The sequence below is a fragment of the Moschus berezovskii genome, chromosome 4 (genome assembly GCF_049115385.1).
Source record: "Moschus berezovskii isolate FMDL1 chromosome 4, NW_MosBer_1.0, whole genome shotgun sequence".
NCBI lineage: Eukaryota > Metazoa > Chordata > Mammalia > Artiodactyla > Moschidae > Moschus > Moschus berezovskii.
Window position 1 is genome coordinate 112015542 of NC_142463.1, and position 21166 is coordinate 112036707.

Here is a 21166-nt window from a genome sequence, read left to right on the forward strand (position 1 = left end):
TCCTGAGATAAGGACCACCAGGGAAGAATCAGTTTTGGGACTCAGGCATGCATTTGGAGTTTGTGATGTATAGGACCTGCAAATTGGGTTTTCAGTTGACAATTGTACACATGGGTCTGGAGTTCAGGCAAAAGATTTGTGTAGACTGGGAAGTGGTCCAGGGAACAATTTTTGACCTCAAAAGGTCATTGAGAGTGGAGACTGAGAAGGAGTGGCCAGTGAGGCAGGGTGAAAATCAGGAGACTCTGGTGTCCAGGAAGCCACATAAAGAAGGTTTCTTGAAAAAAAGAGGGATGAACTGTGCCAAAAGTCAAGTGAAGACCAGGATCAGCCCATTGGGATTGTGCACGTGGAGCTCAAGGCCCCCAGAATCTATAGGCCTTGGCTTAGTCACCCTTCCTCAGAGGGTCCTCCCTGCCCCTTCAGAATCCTCCTCCCCTCCCAGCACCCTGGACTTTCTCTTCTCTGTAACTGCCACGGTAGCTTCATAAGGCATTTCCTTGTTTAACATCTGTTCCCCACGGTGGCGTGGCCTCTGTCCAGACGAGGAACGGGGAAGTTGTGTTTACAGTGCACTATGAGCATCTAGCACGTGACAGGCATCTAGGAGGGGCTCAGTAAACATCCACTGAACAAATGTTGTGTGAGCATCTGTGAGCCGGGTCTGGGGACAGAAACCGAATGGGGTTTTCAATTCTGCTTTCATGGGGTCAGCAGTGGGAACAGGGTTTATTTGAAAACAAGTATTCCTGTATATACAGAGGAAGAGAGTCAAGCATAAGTCTTGCTGGCCTTTGTGGGAATGATGAGGAACATGCCTTTCTTGAGCAGTTGTAACCAGAAGGGATATGCGCTCAGAAAGGTAGCACTTTTTGTTTTAGTAAAATTTATTTTTTAGAAATTTGTTAAATTAACAGAAAAATTTGGGAAATTATACTGAGAGTTCCCATATACCCTATAAACATAGTTTCCCCTATTATTGTTAGCTGAAGCTCTAAAACTGCCTGCCCTGACCATGCACCACAGTAACCATTTGCATGAGTTACTTTATGACAGGAGATAAGGAACACGGAACTAACAAGCCACCACCAACTTGAAGAATTTGGGAAAGGTCAACAGGAGAGAGGACACATTAGCTCGTTTGTCCTACCAACCTCCCAGAGTCCTCCTCATTGGAATCCATCTTGACTGAGTCGTGTAGGTGCACCGAGGATGGACCCAGAGTCAGAATGATTAGCCAGAAACAACCTAGAAACTAATCTCGTCACCATAAAACTGCAAGCAGCGTGGCAGAGTTCTCTGGGTTCTCCTCCCCTGCTGCTCTCCACTCAGATGCCCCTTCCCAAATAAGGTCTCTTGCTGTGTCGGCGTATGTGTCTCCTTGGGGAATGCTTTTCCAAGCGTTAGATGAGAACCACCCTCAGACTCTGGGGTCCCCCTTCCTGCAACATTATCAGCACCTTATACTCCTAACATTTGTTTCTATTAATAAACTAATATTGATATTAAAGAAAAGTTCATACTTTACTCAGAAGTTCTTCATATTTATCCAATGTCCTCTTTTGTTTCAGGATCTTATTCAAGATACCATCTTGTATTTAGTCACCGTGTCTCCTTGGGCTCCTCTGGGCTGTAACTGTTTCTCAGCTGTTCTTTTTTCTCATGACAGTTTTGAGGAGCCCTGGTTGGGTGTTTGGTGGAGTATCCCTCAATTAGGAAGTTTCCAATGTTTCTCTCATAATTAGACTAGGGGGTTTGGAATTTGAGGAGGAGGACCAAAGAAGAAAGTGCTATTTTCATTGCATCATATCAAGAGTACATACAATCACTGTGATATACCACAGCATATACTGACCTTCATCACCTGGCTAAATTCAGGGAGTGTTCCTCAGGCTTATCCACTGTGAAATTACTCTTTCCCTTTTTCCATACTGTTCTCATTAAAAGGATTGGGGTCACAGTAATCTGCCCACAGAAAACTGTAGTTAGTTGGATCAGGAAGTTTCAAAATGAGGGAGAAAGAAGCCCCTACCATGAACATTGTGGGGTCTGTGCCCAGCAAACCTCCTTATTGCTGGGGAAAGAGCCTGTTCATGGGAAGGGAACCTGGCCACAGATTTTAGTTAAAATAACTTGGCATTCCACTTTATAGGTCACCACTGTCTTAATTTTGTCCATATGAGTGTTTTTCCAAGAGTTTGGTGGTTCTTGAATACTGTAAGAATTTAGTTTTCAGACTTGAATTCTGAGGATGGCACTGAGAGAATTACAGATTATCCTCATGAGGGGTGGATGTTCTTGGGATGAATTTTCAGCACCACTAGAACAGGTCTGTGAAAATATGACCATGGAGGAGCTCGCCTTCATTTTTCTCACAAAACACAGCACCCAGGGCCGTCAGGGGCCAAGTGTCTGTCAGAAGGAAGGTGCTGGGTGAGGTCATGCTGCCTCTAAAGCCATCTCAGGGCAGCAGATGGTGACCAGGACAGAAAGAAGACCATGGCAGTGCCGAGAGACACAGGTGTGCTTAGTAAATATTTGCTTACTGGAAACCTGTCACAGGTGCCATGGGTGGCTTAGCTGAAAGTTGCCTGTCTTGTTCAAGAGTATCTGTGACCCCCAGGGTCCTCACAGGAAGGCTGGGATCAGGGTGAGTCAATAGGGCACCTACTCTCAGGTGCTGATTCATCCTCGGCACCAGACTGAGAGTGGGATCTCCTTGCCACCTCTGTGCACAGGAACTGCATTCTGTATCACAAAGGGAGGGCAAGAGCAAGTGTTGTCTGGTTATATCACAAGTACCAATGTCCTGCTGAACTGCTGTGGGAGCCCAGCGGCAAGAGGACCTAATTTCTTCTGGGACAGGATGGGGAGATTCCCAGGACACCATCCAAGCTGCATCTGGAATGATCAGGAGACATTTGATAGTAAGTGTGAGGGAAGAGTCTTACTCCATGGAGTGGGAGCAGGTGTGCAGGCTGAAGGCTGATGGAGTTCTTAGTTAGGCTCATAAAGGATGAGGTTTGACCCCTAAAATGGGAAGTTTTTTCCCAGTTGTTTGCACCTGCTGGGACTCTCCCTCCCTCTGTGGGTCTCAAAATCTTGTAGGCATATTCTCAGGGACTCTGGGTAGGGATCTGAGGAGCCCACCCCTTCTCTGTGGGGTAGATTAATATGGTCCAAATGCCTGTTGTGGGAAGATGGTTGTGCTGGGTACTGTGGTCTGTCCTCTCCTACTGGACAGAAGAGAGATGCTGGAAACCAGTCCAGCCAAGAATCGCTAGGGAATCTTAGAGGTAAAGGAAGCCCAGCAGAAAGAAGCTGAATGTTGCGGCTGGGGTGAGAGTCATGGACAAACAGGTTGGATGGCAGCCCTCCCAGGATCTGGGCACAAGCACAGGGTGATAGTAACCTCTCCACTGGGGGGTGGGGGGAGTGGCTGGGGTTTCTTCAGGTTTAAAAGGTAATGTAATTGGTGTGACAGATAGAAAGGATGTTGAGACTGTCTGTATCTCACTGTTTGCTGAACCCAGGGTAGGCAAGGCATGAGTAGGGAAGCTAGAAGAAAACTCAAAGAGTCATAGGAACTGTAGACAGATTTATTCTCTCCTGACTGGCAGGAGACAATAGCAGCCATAGTAGCAGACACTCTATATTCTTTCCTCTCGTGGATTACCCAATGGACATAGCATAAGCTTACAGAACAAAAGTGGCCTGTGGCCAAGCGGGTACATCATGATGTGCATGCACAGTGCTATAAGTTACATAACCATGTATTTACAAAGTGTGGAGCAAGAGGCTGTGCGGCAAGAGAGCCTGACCACTGCCATCTTGGCTAGTTTGCTCTTCCCCTACAAAGATGAAAAGACCTTATGAAATCTGGACCATAAGGCACCCTAGGAGGAGAGGGTTCACTGCCCAGGGAAGTAGGGCAGGATCCACTAGCCTGCAGGTCACAGACAATGAGGGTCAGACCTGGGAGACTGACCAACTGCAGTTTCTCAGACCAGCCTTTGCAGGTTTGGGTTGGGCTGTTTGTGACACAGTGAGTGCAAGCAGAGGTAACAGTGATTGGTCAAGGGCTGCCTTGATCTCAGAGGCTGCTGAGATGCAGCCGTATGTCTTAGTTTTACTGTCTGGAATGATGCAAGGAAGGTGAGGGTCTGTCCTGGGCCAGGCTAGGTCTCCTTCCCCCTCCTGTGACTTCTCAAGGACTGAAACCATGAGAAATTATGGTGCTGGTGAAATTAATAGGAAACCTCTGAGTGGTTTAGTACAGGCTGGTGGGATCCATATAGAACATGGTTGTGTATGAGATTCATTGCACTGAGAGGGACTTGGGTCTCTAAAGGCCAGTGGACTGAAAGTACAGGGACCTGGACCCAGGCCATGCTGTACTACGTGCTGACTTTCCAATCTTGGGTTTATTCACTAAATTCGTTGGACCCTGTTTCCACATGTGTCAAACGGAGGATAATTGTAATATCTGTCTTTCATAAATCTATAAATTTAAAATGTATAATAAGACCTAGACAAGTTAGGGGTGTTGATAAAGATTTTCCAGCTGCATAGGATAGCTGATGTGTTGAACTGACCTTAGATATCTGGATTTCCGAAAAGTCCCTGGTGTTCTGCCAGCATGGAATGTTGGAATATTTGTTGTCTGGCTCTCTCCTAGTGACCCTGGCCTGTAGCTGCATTGCTGTTTCTCTAGGCTCCTCCTCCCTCCCCAACTCTGAAGCAGACGCACACAGTCCTCACAGTACTTCCAAGAGTAGAGGAAAAATATGAGACTTTCTCTCCTCATCACCCCGAAAGTGACCAGAGGGCGAGTTGCCTGGATTTTGACTCCTTACAGAAGTTTCTGACTAAAGGATTCATTCCCCCCTAACTAGATGTGGTTGGAGGGAATAAAGCAGTATTGGATATTCTCTTGTCTGAGATGCAGCAGAGCAGTTTCCGGAAGCACAGAGTGGACTCAGGTGACTTGCTTGAGGCCGCACAGTGGAATGGGACAGTGGCTGTTATGTTGGGAAATTTTTTTCCAGAGTTTATCCAGGCTGATGTGACCACAGGGTTGGGGTATCTGCAATACAGTGGAGTTGTTTATACATTTACTCTGCAATTGTTTTCTGAGGTCTTAATGTAGGTGCTGGTGAAATTAATAGGAAACGCTTCCAGTGGTTTAGTACAGGCTGGTGGGCTCTCCATTTAAACATGTCAGCCCCGCCCTAAGGGTGGAGAAAACAGGAGTGCCCTTTGAGTGACGTTCCCTCCTCCTAGATGCTTCCTCTGCGGCCTCACAGGCTGGCAGGCAGCCTGTGATGGGGCCCTGCTCAGAAGACCCCCACCTCTGCGGGGCCTCCAGGCTCCTGGGATTCACCAGCCTCCTCCTCAGTGAGTGATCCGGGCTCCTGAGAGGGAGGGCCTCTGGGTGGAGCAGGGAGGCAGGGTGCCCTTTCCATGTCCTGTGTCCCTGGTGAACAAAAAGACAAAAAAGCTCTGCAATTATTTAGCAAACACAGAGCTTTTGGTTCAGAGACCTGGGGTGAAAAGAAGAACAAAATGATCTTCTTGTTGTGGTGAGTCTGAGACACCGGAGCTCAGGCAGCCTTCACTACATTAAGGAAAACATTTCTAGGAAGGTAAGTCTGTCTCTGTAGCAGAAACGTGAAGCTGGGTGAGCCGGGAGCTGCCTGCAGAGAGAGGGAGAGACTAAGAAGCTGGCTCCTTGACGTGGACGGGCTGGGGAAACAAGGCTCCCTGGTCTCAACTCAGAGGGAATGTGACAGTCTGTGCAGCTGTCCTGGGGAGAAGAAGGCTGACTAGAGCCCTGTGTCTGAGTTAGAGGAAACAACTGTAGTCTTGAGTTTTTGGGCAAGATGAAGGATGTTAAATGCAATTAAATGAAATTCTGCTTTTGTAAAAGGAAGAGCAGCTTCTCAAATTTAAGGGTTTCTGTATACCACCTGTTGTAAGATTATGGAGAAACTAAGAATGAAAGTGTAGACTGGTAAAGTGGGCTCTTGAAGTGGGTGAACTAGAGGAGGAAAGAAGGGAAAGAGACGTAGAAAACTATGGGGAGTTAAGTGAAAAGTGAGCTAAAGACTGGACAAAACCCAAATTATATCCGTGACTTCCTGGAGACTGATTATGTATGAGAAAATTAAAAACTACTGAGTAAACACTAATGCCCAAGGAATTATGAATTCTGGAGAAAGTTGGAAAGCTTTTATTGTTTAAGCTTTTATTTTTAATTAAAGTTTAAAAAATTTTAATTATTTTTTCAGTATTCCAGCCTCTAAATGAACTTTCAGGAACTATATGAAATTTAATGAATTATAGACTGTTTATAAACAGATGTCTTGAATTAAGAATGAGCTTTATAAAACCTTACCTCCTTTTCAGTAATGTAACTCTATAAGGTAACGGTAAAATATAGCTCCTCTTCTCTTCAATTTTATGTAACTTGAAAATAAGTCCTGTTATTTAGAGTTTTCTCCACAGGCTCTGGGGTTGGAAGATTACATAAAAGAAAGAGAGGGAAAATAGAAAAAATTGTAAATTAATTTGCAACTATTAAATCTTATATTATTTAAACAAACCCTATCTTGTTTGTAACCACACTCTTCCTGGCTTTATTTTCTTCTTCTGGATTAGATCTTTTGTAGATCACATCTCTCACTCCCTTCCTTCTCTTTCCAAGTCTTCCACCTTCCTCATAGCTCAGCTCACCATCCCCCCCAGGGTGGGTTCTCCCTTCACCCTCAGGGCTGAGCTTCCTCTCTCTCTGGTTCCTGTTTTTCCAGCAAGTATGGAGTCTGGACAGGCTCCTGGCTAACACTCCACTGGCCAGAAGTCCTTGCCCTGCTAAACCCCTCTAAGTACTTACTTCCCCTTTCTCAGGAGAGGAAAGCTGGAGGATGAGTCTCCAGGAGCTGCTCAGATCCTGGTGATGAGATAGTGGTGCTGGAAGGGGAACTCCTGGGGAGGACAGGGACAGGGTGGGGAGCTGGTGGGAGCTCCTGCAGGGGAGAAGCACTGGTCTGGGAGAGGGGAGCCCTGGTGCCAGGTGTGGCTCTGCCCTGTGTGACCCAGGACAGATTCACCTCCTGGGGAACCTCCTCCTCTGTGACAGGGGTGGCCTGGATAGATGTCCCCTAAGGCCTGACCTGGAGGAGATGACTGATTAAATGAATACAAAGAAATATCTGAAATCCTTAGGCATGTGAACACAGGCATGTGTTACTCTCTGCTTCCAGTGAGAGCCAGGAATGAGAATAAGTACAGCCAGAGGGAGACAGGTCTGAAATGGTGAGAATTTATTGAATTGAAAAGAGGACTGGGACTGTGGAAGGCTGAAAAGAAACTGAGGGAGCCTCTGACCAACATCTATAGAGGAACTGAGACCAGTAGGTGCATCCTGACCTGCTGGAAGAAGCAGATCGATCATCTTTTCAGGATAAGGGACTTTCCCTCATCCTGTTCTGTCCTACTTAGTCCCCAGAAAGAGTAAAGGGTATCAGGTCCCTTGGGCCCATGTCTGAAGAGGGAAGGTGGGCTCAGGAGGTGGTGGCCCTGCAGCAAGTGTGCCCACTGGTCACAGCTCTCCAGGAGCATGTCTGAGGAAGGACCACTGTGACCTGGCAGGGGCTGACTGGGAGTGTTGTCTTGGTGGCAGGGACAGTAGAGCTCATTAAATGATCACTTGCTCTCCCCCTCGTATTCTAGACCTTGGCAGTTAGCCAGGGCCTTGTCATGAGTCTGGTCGAAAAACATGAGCAGAGAGCACACTACTTGTGGACAGTCGCAGTGAAACCCCTGTGTGATCCTCCTCTCTCCCCTCCTGCTGTGGGGCTGGGAGCCTATGAGGACGCTGTGAGTTCCGTGGGTGCAGCTACAAGGAGGTGGAGTTTCCTCCATGTATGACAGGGCCTCTCCCTCACTCTCTCATGGGACCTGCGATGGGGACTAAGACCCTGAGGTATTGTAACTGTTTGTTACACAGCACAGTCTGTAGTTTCCTGACTACTGCACTGCCTAGAAAGAGCAGGAAGGGTAGCAGCCTTCATATTTGTGTTAGGTATCTATTGCTATGTAACGAATCACCACAAAATGTAGTACCTTAAACACCACTGGGTATAGTCTCAGTCTCACAGTTTCTGTGGGTCAGGGCTTAGGGTTGGATCAGCTAGGTCCTCTGACTCAAGGTCTCCCAGACTGAAGTTAGAGTCTTAGCTGGGGCTGGGACTGCATCAGCCCATGGTCCACTGGGCAAGCTATGATTCCAAGATCTCTGGAGAGATTGCTGCTGGGAGGCAGTTCCTGTGGCTGTTGGACTGAGGGTCCCAGTTCCTCTCTAGATGTTGGCCAGAAGCTCCCTCATTTTCTTGTCATTTCGGCCCCTCCTTAGGCAGCTGACAACATGACAGCTGGATTCCTCAGAGTGAGCAAGAGAGAGAGAGTGAAAGAGAGGATGCATGTGTAAGCAAGAGGTAGTCACAGTCTTGTATAACCTAGTATCACTGAGTGACATCCATCATGTCTCCTCTAGTCTATTCTTCGGAAGCCAGTCACTAGATGTAGCCCATTCACCAGGGAGGGCATTACAAAAGGATGTGAACACAAGGGACAACAATTAAGGAGCTAATCCTACAGTTATGCATTTGGTAGGCTCTTTTGATACATGAAAGTGAAAGTCACTCATTTGTGTCCAATTCTTTGTGACCTTATGGACTATACAGTCTATGGAATTCTCCAGACCAGAATACTGGAGTGGGGAGCCTTTCCCTTCTCCAGGGGATCTTCCCAACCCAGGGATCGAACCCAGGTCTCCTTCATTGCAGGCAGATTCTTTACCAACTGAACTATCAGGGAAGCCCCATGATCCCATTCAATTTATGAGGTAGGTGGGGAAACTCCAGATTAGAAAATTTACGTTACCTCCTCAAGGTAATAATTCACTAGAACCAGGATTTAATTCTAAAATTGCTTAAATTCACTTTACTAGGCTGCCTCCTAAGAATTAAGGGAGTATATTGGATGAATTTCATTTAAAATATAGATTATGTAGTTTTCTCCTTTATTGTTACTGATAATATATATATATATATATATATATATGTATGGCTCCTGTGTCCCATGCCCTAGGTGTCTGCTGCACTGGGGTCAAGAGTTCTGCAGCACATGGTCATGGAGTTCAGGATTCTGGAGCCTATGTTCCCCTGCAGGGGATCCAAGGAGGTTCTGTGTTGTTTCATCTGACCAAGAATCAAGAAGTTGACCCAGAGGAGGTCTCATGGGGCTTTGGCCCTGAGTCAAACTACAGAGTCCTGCTGAAAGTCCACCGTGGGTCAGACACCCCAACCTGGGTCAGCCTCCAGGACAAGTACGAGCACAGGGTCCATGTACCCAATGTGACATCCCTGAGGATTGAGAACCTGATCCGAGAGGACAGTGGGCAGTACCGGGCTCGAGCCAGCTTCCCTGGAGGAATAGAATTTACCCAGGTTTTCCTCCTCACTGTCTATGGTAAGCAATACCTCCTCACCATGGCTTCCTTCCTTCTTTTGAGCTAGGAGTATCAGGTAGACTCCATTTTTCAGGATCCCTTCCAGACAACAGCGTTCAGACTATTTTCTCTCTTGAACTAGGATAAGTGGGTTTACTGCAAATAGTGAGAGGAGTTGAGATTCGCTCCAGGGATAAAACCACTTTAGAATTTTGGGAGAGGAGAATGGAAATTTGGGGAAATGATATTGCCATAGCAATTGTTGTTCTTTATATGTCTAGGTTTACTCAATGGGTGTATTGTTTATCTGTAGATGCTATAATGCTGCTTTAATTTGGAGGCTGAACACAGCACACATTTTTTATATTATTAGGCTCTAGGTCAGAAGTCAGACACTGGGCCAAAGTCGAGTTGTTGGCAGGACTGTGTCCCTCTATAGTGGTCCCAGAGGAAATTCATTTACTTGTATTTTCCACTCCTAGTGATTGCTTACGTCACTTGGCTGTGACCACCTTCCTCTACCTTCAAAGCTGGCAGTAGTGGGACCAATTCTTCTCACATTCTAATCCCTCTGACCATTTCTTTCTTCTTTCTTCCATTTCTAAGGACCCCTGTGATTGCATTGGTCCCAACCAGGTAATCAGAACAGTCTCCTTATTTTGAAGCCAGCTGATTAGCACCTTAATTCTTTTACCTTAATTCCACCTTGCCCTGTAACCTATCATAGTCATAGGTTCTGAGGATTAGATATGGAAGTATTTGGGGCCCATTATTCACCTACCATAATTCAGAAATTCATGTGTAGTCAGTGCCTCTTCTCCTTCTACTCAGCGCCAGTCCAAGGCCAGCCTCATTCACAAAGACTCCAGCAATCCAGCTCTAGATGCTTGGGTAGATGTAGGAGAATGGTTACATGGTAGCACTTCCAGAGAGCCTCACTTAGCCAACACTTTCTTTCCCGGAAGTCCCTGCCTGCATGGGAAAATGTCTGCTGTAAGAGGGTGACTGTTGGCTGCTTTAGGTCCCCATGTGATTTCTATGACCAACTTTTCAGTATGTCGCTTCTCAAGTTCAGTGGCATGTTCTAACCAGACTCAGACTTATCATTCCTAGTTGCTACTATAGACTTAAAAAAATGCACGATGTTTGAATTATGAATTAAGTTTTTATTTGGAGCAAAATGAGGATGGCAGCCTAGGAAACAGTACCCCAGATAGCTCTGAGAAACTGCTCCAATGAGAGGGAAAAGTCAGTGTATATGTGACTTTGGTGAAGGAGGAATAAAAGCAATAAGAACTTTTTTTTCCAGAGGTTTTCTACTAGTCTCCAGAAGCTTTTTCTAGTCACCAGGAACAGTCATCACCACGAAGGATTTTAGTGCTTTTCTAGATACAATGAGATACCAGAATTGGGCTCATAAAATATGCTCCTGAAAATATCTAGCTATCTGAAGACCTGTCCTGCCAGTCCCCGCTCCCCCGCACCAGCACAGAGTGCCTCATCTCTGCTCTCCACCCTGAACTCCTTCAACGGAGTGTGACGGTCAGCAGCTGCAGCAGCACATGATTTGACCCTCGTAGAGTGAGATAGCAAGTGCCAGTTTGTAGTTGACACTGCCACTGCATCTCCCACACGTGTCTCCACCATTGGGAGCACAGAACCTTTCTCTGCGCTCCCAACTCTGACCAGGCGTCTTCTTCTCTACAAGCTATAAAATCCCAGGCATTATCTGAGCAGAAGAAGAGGCCAAGTTCCTGATCTGTGATTAGCCCTTCTGTCTGAGACTTCCTCCACGTCCAGAAGGAGCCCCATTTTCTTAGAAATAATTGGTCTTGGGAAGGTGGGATCAGGCTTTATTTTATTGTTGGAGATGTTTAACGCTTCCTCAACATGCACACAATCTAGTGAAACCACATATGGCTTAATTCAGTGGTTCCCTTCTTTATTGTCATTTGCTATGTATTAAGTACTGGGAAAATTCTATTTATCTACATAATGCATTCACTATCATTAAGGGAGAATGCCAGGGTTTCAGTGAGATAATGGATGAGAATGTACAGACTGGAATGTTCTCCATCATGTGAGCTCCATTCTTTTGTCCCTCCTCTCTCAGGAACTATACCCCTTCCTCAGATCCTTGTCAAGTCAGCATCCTTCACACCAGGCTGGTGCAATACCACCCTGGAGTGCACAGCCCCAGGAGATACAGAGGACCTGAAGGTGACCTGGGAGATCAAGGGCCTTCCCAAGGAGCTGGAGCAGAGAGTGACATCAGAACTACCCTCCAACTCCTGGAACCTGACTCTGAACCTGCCCCTGAGCCAGCCCAGTGGCAGCTTGACCTGTATGGTCAGCAACCAGGTGGGCCAGAAAACTGCCACCTTAGACCTTGGGAAAGTCTGTGTCTCTGGTGAGTGCACCTGCCAGAGGGGACGGGCGCTCTGAGAGCTAAGGGCTCTGGGCTTTACTTCCCACCATGTTATTAGCACCACCTTCCCACCAGGTCACCCCTTTCAGGAGCCTGGGAGGTATAGTCAGCTCATGTCTGCATTAACTGTCTCTCAAGTCCATGCCTGCCTCTCCATCCCCCTCTTTCCCCCCCCAAAAAAAGGAATTTGTTTTTGATGCAAATCAATTCGGTTCACCTCCAGATGAGCAACTTCCAGTCCCAGCTGGCCCTGGAGGCAGAGCAGGTGTGGTGTGGGGGATGCAAAGAGAACTGGGGCTGCAGCAGCAAAAGCATTCCCTAGACCCCTCCCCTGACCCATGTTCCCTGCTGCCTGCACCTGCCTGCCCGTTGCCCTCTGGGAGCTCCTTCCCTCCCACCTGCTGCAGGGCAGTGTCAGATCTGGTCCAGGGCAATAATTTTCCAGCACTTCTCCTACCTCATCCATTATCCATAGTGTGTCATCCACTGTAGTCTTTTGAAAAACAACTGGATTTTGTGATTGGTCTGTATCATCTGTCAGAGTCTGACCCAGGGACTCCCTGCAGGATTCAGGGCTGCCAAGCTCCTCTGCCCATGTTCCTTACCTCACACACTTCACTCTGAATTGTTTGCTTGGCTTCCCTGACTGTGTCCTGAAGTTACAAACTTCTGAGCCTCTGGAAATGCTGTTTCCTCTACCATCAAACCTCCCAAATCAAGAGTTCCTTGCTTATTCCTATTGAAGGATTTCCCTCAGGGCACTGGTGTATAACCAATGTCCAGAACTTGGTTATAGTTCTGTTATGAATCAAGTTTGAGCAAAGGGTACCTCAATCTCATGTTGCAGAAGGCACTGCAGCTGCTGTAACCATCCTGCCTGAGGCATCATCCGCTTTAAGGAGCAGTCCATGGCCACCCCACACTGAATAGCAATGCTATTGATGGGATTGTCTTCTCCATAGTCTGGAACACCTGGAGGGCAGAGGACCTGTTCTGTTCGCCTTTGAATTCTTTTTTTTTTTTTTATTATGTAGTTAATTTATTTTTTATTGGAGGCAAATTATTTTACAATATTATATTGGTTGGTTTTGCCATACATTGATATGAATTTGCCCCAGGTTTACATAAGTTCCCCCTCCTGAAACCCCCTCCCACCTCCCTCCTCCCTTTATCCTCCCTCTGGGTCATCCCCGCATGCCAGCCCCGAGCATCCTATAACATGCATTGACCCTGAACTAGTGATTCGTTTCACATATGACAGCATACGTGTTTCAACGCCATTCTCCCAAATCATCCCACCCTCACCCTCTCCCATAGAGTCCCAAAGACTTATACCAAACAAAGCCTCTGGCACTATTCACACTCAGTATTTCACTGAGTGAACGAATGGCCTGGTATCCTGTGTGCAGTCCAGCCCCTCTAACCCATCCCCCATGAGCTGCTGGTGGGAGTTGATATGTCAGCATCACTTAAAATCTCATGATACCTTTCCCTTGGTCCCATTCTGGAGTCTCAGATAAAGTTCAACACTCAGCATGGCCCATAAGACCCTCTGGAAAGAGACTCTCTTCTCTCTGATCATCCTCACCCTGCTTGTCCCTGCCCTGTCCCTCTCCTGCCTGCTGATCGGGAATGATTGCAACCCCCAGGGCTGCAGATTTGACATAGCCGTGTCTCCTCCTTTCTGGAAAGCTATGCCCAGCCTGAATATCTGGTAAACTCCTACTCCTCCCTCAAAGGTGAAGTTTATGCATCACCTCCTCTGGGAGGCCATCCATGAAGACCAGTGTATAAGGTGTTAACTTCTACTGCACTGCTGTCTCTCTGACTGGAAGACGTTGGTATTTTCTCCATCTTCCCCAGGGTGACCTGTATTGTTTATCTCAGTGTCCTTGGCATCAAGCAGAAGCTCAGGACCTTGAGTGAATGATACTGCCTTGCCCCTTCCTCTTTAGCTTCATACCTCTCCACTTGCTCTTCTGTATCTTTCCTCGGCAATGAGTGTCTCAAGTTCTGTTTGCCATAATTTTCTTTATTCTTTCTGTGTGAGGAAAACAGATTCACCTAGAAACAACAGAGTTAAGACCATCCCAGCCATCATAGGAGCTGTCGTGATTATGCTGTTGATCCTCGTTATTGGACTGTTCCTTTGGAAAACCTATGGGAAGAAGAAGATGAAGACTGAAAGAGGCAGGTTGCATTTCTGCTTCTTGCCCCAGGTTCCACCCCTCCCCCACTGACCCCTTGGCTGCCTTCCTCCTGCATTTTGCTGCTCAAGGAATATCAATGCAGAAGGGGAAGGCGGGTGTGGGCTTGGCCTTGGGTTCATTGCCATGGGGGAAGGTATATGCTTTCAAGACCGAGGTTCAAGCTCCACTCTGTGTATGACGCAGGTGTAGAATTTCAGGAGGATCACAGGGACAATGATGGTGGCATCCAGTATGCGGAGCTGAGCCAGCAGAGGTCTGGAGAGGTCACACACAAGGTGAGGATGGGAGCTGAGCCCAGTCTGGGATCTCGTGTGTCTATCTCCTGGGTCTGTCAACCCAGTCGTCTGCTGTTCCCGGCCCAGCTGTCTTTTTGACTCTCTCCAGGTGGTCAGTGGTGTTTACTAAGAAAATTTAAAACTTGGGGCCAATGTAGTGCTGGTCACTTTGGGGGAATTCACATGCATTTCTTGTCAGCAGCACTGCTTCCTTCTGGGTCACTCTAGGGCCTCTCTCAGCTTTTTTAGAAACTCTCTGACTTTAATTCCTAGGGTGTTGGTAAACAACATTTAGAAGAAAAGGAGTCTAGTACTGTCTACAGTGAGGTCTACAAGCCAGAAAGGGAGGCCATGAAGATAATTTAATTGGAGAAAGCAGAAGAATCAGAACTACTAGGACACCTCCACTCGGAGCTTGATTCCTGCAGACACCTGCATCTCCCAGCTCCGGTCCAGCTCCAGCTGCCCCTGTGACCCTCCCGCCAAGTCCCTGCACACATGTGGCCTTCTCCCAACCTCTGTCAACTTCCCCAGCTGTCTTCTCACTCAAGATCCTCACCCTGCAGGACGAGACCTCTTCTTCCATCATTGACCCAGCGCCTAGCCCCTCTTCTGAAACTTCCCAAAGAGGACCTTCCTGCACATGATAACCCCCACAGCCTCTGCTGTGTGACTGGTGTGTATCTTTCCGAGCACTCAAGCCCAGGCATGGAGACAGTGTAAAGGTGTTGACCAGACTACAGAGGACAAGGTTAGGCTTTGGTGCTGGGTGCTGTGCTGGGCGTCTGCGGAGGCAGCATGGGTAGGTGGGAGCTCATAAAGGACTGGCCTGAGGTTTCTTTGCCCCTGTGTAGGGCAAAAGTTGTATGTCGGGCAGTGTGTTTGTGTGTGTATGTCTATTTGTCGGTATGTGTGCTGGGGGGATAGCCAGTGTACATTATGCAGTGGTCCAGACTTTGTTCCTGATCATTGGTACTAACTAACCTCAGCTTCAGCTCGTGGACCTCAAATCCGCCTCCTGTGGGGTGGGTGAGGGAGTTTGTACTGTTTCTGGTCCTTCAAAACCTCTGTCTCAGAAGGATCCACGTTGGGATTTGTGTTCTTAGAAAAGCAGATTCAGGGCATTCCTGTCTGGGGTGGGGGGGTCATTAGAATGGAAGTGCAGTGTGCTACTCTCCCCCCCCCGCCCCACACACAGACACTCTAATGAAGCTGCTGTGAGAAGTGAAGCTTGTGGGAAGGTGTGAACCAGCCCTCTCCTGCCTCTTCTACTGACCCTCATTCCCCACAACCTGCTGGCCTCAGATCCTAGTCAGCCTCCTGTTTGCTCACTCACATACTTTTGCCTGAAATGATGGCTCCCTCCCTGCCCCTTACTCCTGTCCCTGCCTGTTGGAATCCTAGCATTCAACCCAATCCTAGACCCCCTTCCAGGTCACATGGTCTACATGTACCCAAAGATTTGGAAATGGTCTCTCCCACATCTAACTTTTTTGGACACAATTGACATAACCAGTTTGGCTGCCATAGTTTGACTTGGGTTGGTCATCAGTTTTCCCTGCCTGCATCACCTGGAGCTTCCTCAGGAGGGTGTCATGGCTTTAGGAGGCCGTCACGTGTCAAAGAGACAAACACCTCTCTTTGTGAATTGTCTGAGCTATTCTGCCTCTCAACTCCCACAGGAACTCAGCAGATTGATCTCAGAGTAAGTCCACAAGGAAGCAAAGATGGATGTGATGAACCCCAACAATCCTGCCGGATTCCCCACCCTGCTTCCGCCCTCACATTGCTTGAGGACCTGATGTCACCTGCACTGTATTGTGTGGGATCTTCTCTTCCTGGGGGGTCTTCCTCTCCTCAAAGCCTCTGTCTCCTGCCTTCAGTCCCAGCTCTTGAGTTGGAGATGAACTCACTCCTTTTGTCTGCTGGCCTGCATTCTTGAATCTCTTGGTTTCCCACCCAGCTCAGCAATCTCAGCTTCTTCATTTCTGACCTCAGAAAGAAAAGTTCTGAATTAAAATCTTGAGCTATAATAAGAAGCAATGCTAAGATCCTGCTGGATAAGGGAGAAGCAGAGTTTCCTTAATAAGGCTGTTTCTAGTCTGTTTATTGTCAGGCTGAGAGGGAAGAAGATGATTTCTCTCACTGGAATCCTAGGTGACTGGTCATGGCTGGTATCTGTACCATCAGTCCAGAAGCACTGTGAGATGTGGCCACCCATTGACCCCCTCCCACACACCTCGATTCCCAAAGCATAAGACAAAAAAGAAAAAAGAAGGGAACTCAACATTCCAAGCCTATATTGAACCAACTTTTGTCCCATAAACTTTATAAATATTATTTCTTCTTATTCTTATAAGAACTCTTTTAGAGTAGGTATTACTATTCCTGGACTTCCCTGGTGTCTCAGATGGTAAAGCATCTGCCTACAATGTGGGAGATCCAGGTTCAATCCCTGGGTCAGGAAGATCCCCTGGAGAAGGAAATGGCAATCCACTCCACTCCAGTATTCTTGCCTGGAAAATCCCATGGATGGAGGAGCCTGGTAGGCTACAGTCTATGGGGTTGCAATTACTATTCCTATTTTGTAGGACAAGCAACTAATATCCCAAAATAGTTGGTAGCAGAGCAAATTGTTAAATTCAAAGCTAGGTAACTCCAGCATTCATACCTTTTCCTTTGCCACATGGTCAATGAAGTTCTTGGAATACTGGAGTATTCAGAAAAGAGTATCTTCCATTTGTTCCTCTTCCAAGGTTCCTGGTTCTGACTCAAGTGCCTCAACTTGAATGAGTTCATCCTGATAATGAATGGAGCAGTCGGTGGGTGAAAGGGGAATTGTTCCTTAAGAAGACAACAGAGTGGGAGATGTGAGTGGGAGATATGCAATGACAGTTCCTGTGCTTTGGTTCAGAGGAGACATTTGAAGCAGAGATGCTTCTTCTTGGGTCTTATGGGAGTTCCTTCCTCTTATACAAGGTGTGTTGTGGATTTCAGCATCTCTATTCTCAAGTCAGCTTCCCTTTCCATTATTATTCATAATTTCATTCAAGAATTATGTGATGCTGAAATCCCCCATGTACAAATGAAAAATTAAAATCCAGGGATATTAAGTATTCTACAGACGTTCTCATGAGTGTAAGTTATATAGGCATGATCACAGAGGATAATAATTTCACTCATTTTGATTCCTTTCTCTGTCATTCTGGATACCCAATCAGTTACCAACTTCCACTGTGCTATCCTTTATAAATCTTCCTGTACTCCATTCTCCTCCACTTCTTTCATTTCCATCTTACACCACAATTTTTGCAGTTCCACCAGCAGTGTGTGAGAATTTCTCCACATTACCACCAACTCTTGTTATTTTTAGATTACATCCATCCTAGTGCTGATGAAGTAGTATCTCATTGTGCTTCTGAATTGCATATCATGCTGAACATGTTTTCATGACCATATGGACCTTACTTGTAGAAATTTCTTTCTCTCTTGAATTCTTTCTTGTTATGCAATGTCCCTACATCTCCACTGAGTCTGCTTTTTTTCCCAATCACCAGGGAACTTCACATTGCTAAATTTAGTGGTCAATTCTCAGTCCTCCCTCATTTCCCATAAATTCTCAGCCACAGTGGATATATATTTCCTGGAAACATTGTTTTCACTTTGCTGTTTTCTACCTACTGGGTGGTTGCTCGTAGTTTTCTTTATCAGTATCTTTCCAACCTCTAAATTTTGGAATAACCAAGGTTCATACCCAGACCACCCAGACCACCTCGCTTCTCTGTCTACACTCATTTCTGTTTGATGCTCTGGCCATGCAGTAATCTTGTGACTATATGACCTTACCTGGTAAAAAGGAATTAGAGATGTGATCTGTCCCCTAAACTCCACAGTGTGAATATTCAACTGTTTACTTGACATTTCCACTTGCATGTATAACAGGAATCTCCATCTTGCCATGCTTAAACTCAGACCCCCCAAACATGCTTCCTATATAGTTTCCTATCCCTCCAAATATCACCTCAACCCGTCCCTTTTTTCTGGCCATAAAACCTTGATGTCATCCTTGACTTCCTTCTTTTTGCTCCATTTTCATTTCTTTTTTACTCTCTATTAGAAAATACTGATAGCTCAACATTTTATATATAGTTGACTACTTATTTTTGTATATCTATATGAAAAAAATATGTTGATAACAAAATGCCTCTTACCACCTCCCTGGTCCAATTTTGTCATCATTTCTCACTTGGATAATTACAGTTGCCTCAGAGTCTCCCCCTTTTATCCTTAATCCTTTAATGTCTATTTTCATAATATTACCCAGATGAATCTTTTCAAAACCTAAGTTGCATCACATTCCTTATTGCTCAAAACTACCCCATCACATTCCATGTTGCTCAAAACTTCCACTTATCTGGAAGATTCTGTATCGGCTGGCCTCCTCTCCCATACACCCCTCCTTCCTTAATCCACTATAGGACACTGGGCTTCCTGCCAGTTCTTCAATACTCCATGCACGCTCCTTCCTCTCTAGAATTCTCTCCTTCGAGGTATCCATGTCTCATTCCCTGACCTCCTTCAAGTCCTTTTATAGATGTGAACTTCTCAGTAAGACCTACACTGACCTCCCTATACAAAACTGCAAACTCTTTCTGGTGGCCTCCTCCCGCCTCCATGTGCTATTTTTCTCCATAGCTAGTGTGACAGGGTACAGTTAGTTATTCTGGGCTGTAGAAAGTACGTATTGAGGCCTCAAAGTATAAATTGCCAACCTGTAATGCAAATACCATTATTATTCCCAGGAAATGGCTACACTGGTAAATCAATGAATTTACTCAAGTCACATAACTAATAGATGGCAGAGCTGGAATTGGAATCTTGGAGTTGGATTCTGAAGCTCTTGACCACTATATACTGGTGAAATAAAGTATATTTTCTCCATACGATGGAATACTATTTGTGTACTAAGAAAAGTTAATTGTATCCTTATATATTTGAATGGAAATTTTCCCATGAAATATTAAATTAGTTATGGAATATGCATAGTATTAGCCTATATTGTAAATATATGTAAATATGTTTATATGGGCATGAAATATTCCAACAGTTAGTAGGTCAAGAATTTAACAGTAGCTAACTTCCGTGGTCTGTCTCCTTTTCTGTATCATTAGTTTCTTTACAACACTAACTAAAAAAATTATCTATTAAAATTTTTGAACAGTGAAGTGACATGATAAGAACTGTGCTTCAGATAGATAAAGCGACATATACGCCAACAAGAACTTTATCATCTAAACCAGCTAACGAACTTATGCTTATTTCCACTTTCTATTTTATTGATTTATGGCTTCAGAATCTTTATTGAAATAACCCCTAATGGTCTACATCAGTCTATATAGTTCAGGCAAAGTAAAAATTTTGGTCTGATTTTTTATCCAAATGGACACTTCCCATGTATTGCTCACAACCCAGGATGTTCATTAGATCAACTACAGGAATTTTATGAACAGATGCTTGGACTGTATCCTGAAACTGGGCACCACTTATATTTAAAAATACTCATTAGATGTTTGAGAACTGAAACCTTGGGCCTATATGAAGTCTTCATGAAATTCAAATGGGAATGTACATGGCAAAGAAAGTCTGTGAATGTGTTTTCCAAGTTGTTTCTCAATGTGTCTTTTGTTTCTAATAGATTGAGTTAAGGAATGAATGACAAAACCCTACAGCTTGTCATTACAGTTGACTCTTGAGCAACATAGGGAGCTCCCACTTCCTGAACAGTCAAAAATTCACCATATGACTTTATAGTCACCCCTCTGTATTCACAGTTCCACATCCACTGGCTCAAGCAACCACAGATCGCGTGTACTATTGTACACATTTATTGAAGAAAATCACCGTGTACATATGGACCTAGCAGTTCAAACCCATACGATTCAAGGTTCAACTGTATTTCAACGTGTCCACCAAGGTTCAGAGTCTGACAAGTAGGTCCTGAGCCAAGACCCAGAATCTCCATTTTACCCTTTAGCCATGGGGGTGCAAAATCTTGATAATAGATGTGAAATGACCCTGGTAAACAAAATAAGAATGTTTATTTATTAATTTACAGTGGGAAGTTTACTTGCTAACTTGGATGGATATTCCTGTTAGCCTGACCAAGTCATCCTCTTCCCAAAGATAGGCCACACTGGAAGCTGAGGTACCACTGGACTACTTGGGGCACACTGAGTTGAGGCAGGTGAGCAGACACTGCTGGTGTGGATTCCAAAGGCCTTCTCATCTGAGCTCTTCATATTCATGGTAGGAATTAACTGCCCAGGGCATGGAATTCTCCTGCCAGTCTGATGGAGCATTTTGTTTGCCTCTGTCATTCATCTCTCTTTATGCCCCATTTCTTATTAACCATCCTTCTGATTGACATCCTTTTGGTTACGGGCATATGTAAGAATAAGACTTTCCTTGATATCAATGGGAATTGCTATATCTGTCCTGTGATCCAGATATATAGTGTTTTATTTAATCTCTAAAAGTAAAAAAATAATCCCTCTAAAATATCCATCCTATTTCTCTCATTTCCAAATTGTAGTTGAGGATGTGGAGGGTGAGGATACTCCCTCCATACACCATTTGTCACCAGCTGAACCACCAAATTGCTTTTGCTTTTCACCCAGAGAGAAAAGCTACAAACTGGTTAATGGGATCCTGTGGCTCTCAGGGCTGGAAGTGTCACCTAATT

General features: G+C 45.6%; 2 protein-coding genes and 1 long non-coding RNA gene across 4 annotated transcripts in view; 1 reads left to right on the forward strand and 2 right to left on the reverse strand.

The window, feature by feature from the left end:
* The first annotated feature begins 5062 nt into the window (after positions 1-5062).
* LOC129540780 (SLAM family member 5-like) lies at positions 5063-20137 on the forward strand. The gene is made up of 6 exons (XM_055402177.2): positions 5063-5397; positions 9151-9531; positions 11625-11921; positions 13998-14129; positions 14333-14424; positions 14698-20137. The coding sequence occupies exons 1-6, from the start codon at positions 5325-5327 to the stop codon at positions 14788-14790; spliced, it is 1068 nt and encodes a 355-aa protein (XP_055258152.2). The 5' UTR covers positions 5063-5324; the 3' UTR covers positions 14791-20137.
* Positions 5353-10381, reverse strand: LOC148778214 (uncharacterized). The gene is made up of 3 exons (XR_016037328.1): positions 10293-10381; positions 6398-6510; positions 5353-5476 (listed from the first exon to the last, which is right to left on the reverse strand). It is a non-coding gene; the product is annotated as an uncharacterized LOC148778214 (long non-coding RNA).
* Positions 12766-21166, reverse strand: part of LOC129540781 (uncharacterized) — a 32805-nt gene continuing 24404 nt past the window's right edge. Inside the window, exons 3-6 of one of the 2 annotated variants that reach the window (XR_016037327.1) lie at positions 17096-17268; positions 16338-16412; positions 13903-14097; positions 12766-12911 (exon numbers count right to left, since the gene is read on the reverse strand). Coding sequence is in view for 1 of the 2 variants with exons in the window: in XM_088835909.1 (XP_088692035.1) it covers positions 14073-14097; positions 16338-16412; positions 17096-17268 (273 nt within the window). In the remaining variant the exon portion in view is untranslated. Of the gene's footprint in view, positions 12912-13844; positions 14098-16337; positions 16413-17095; positions 17269-21166 lie in introns of those variants that run through there. The other variant, XM_088835909.1, reaches the window with a different exon arrangement.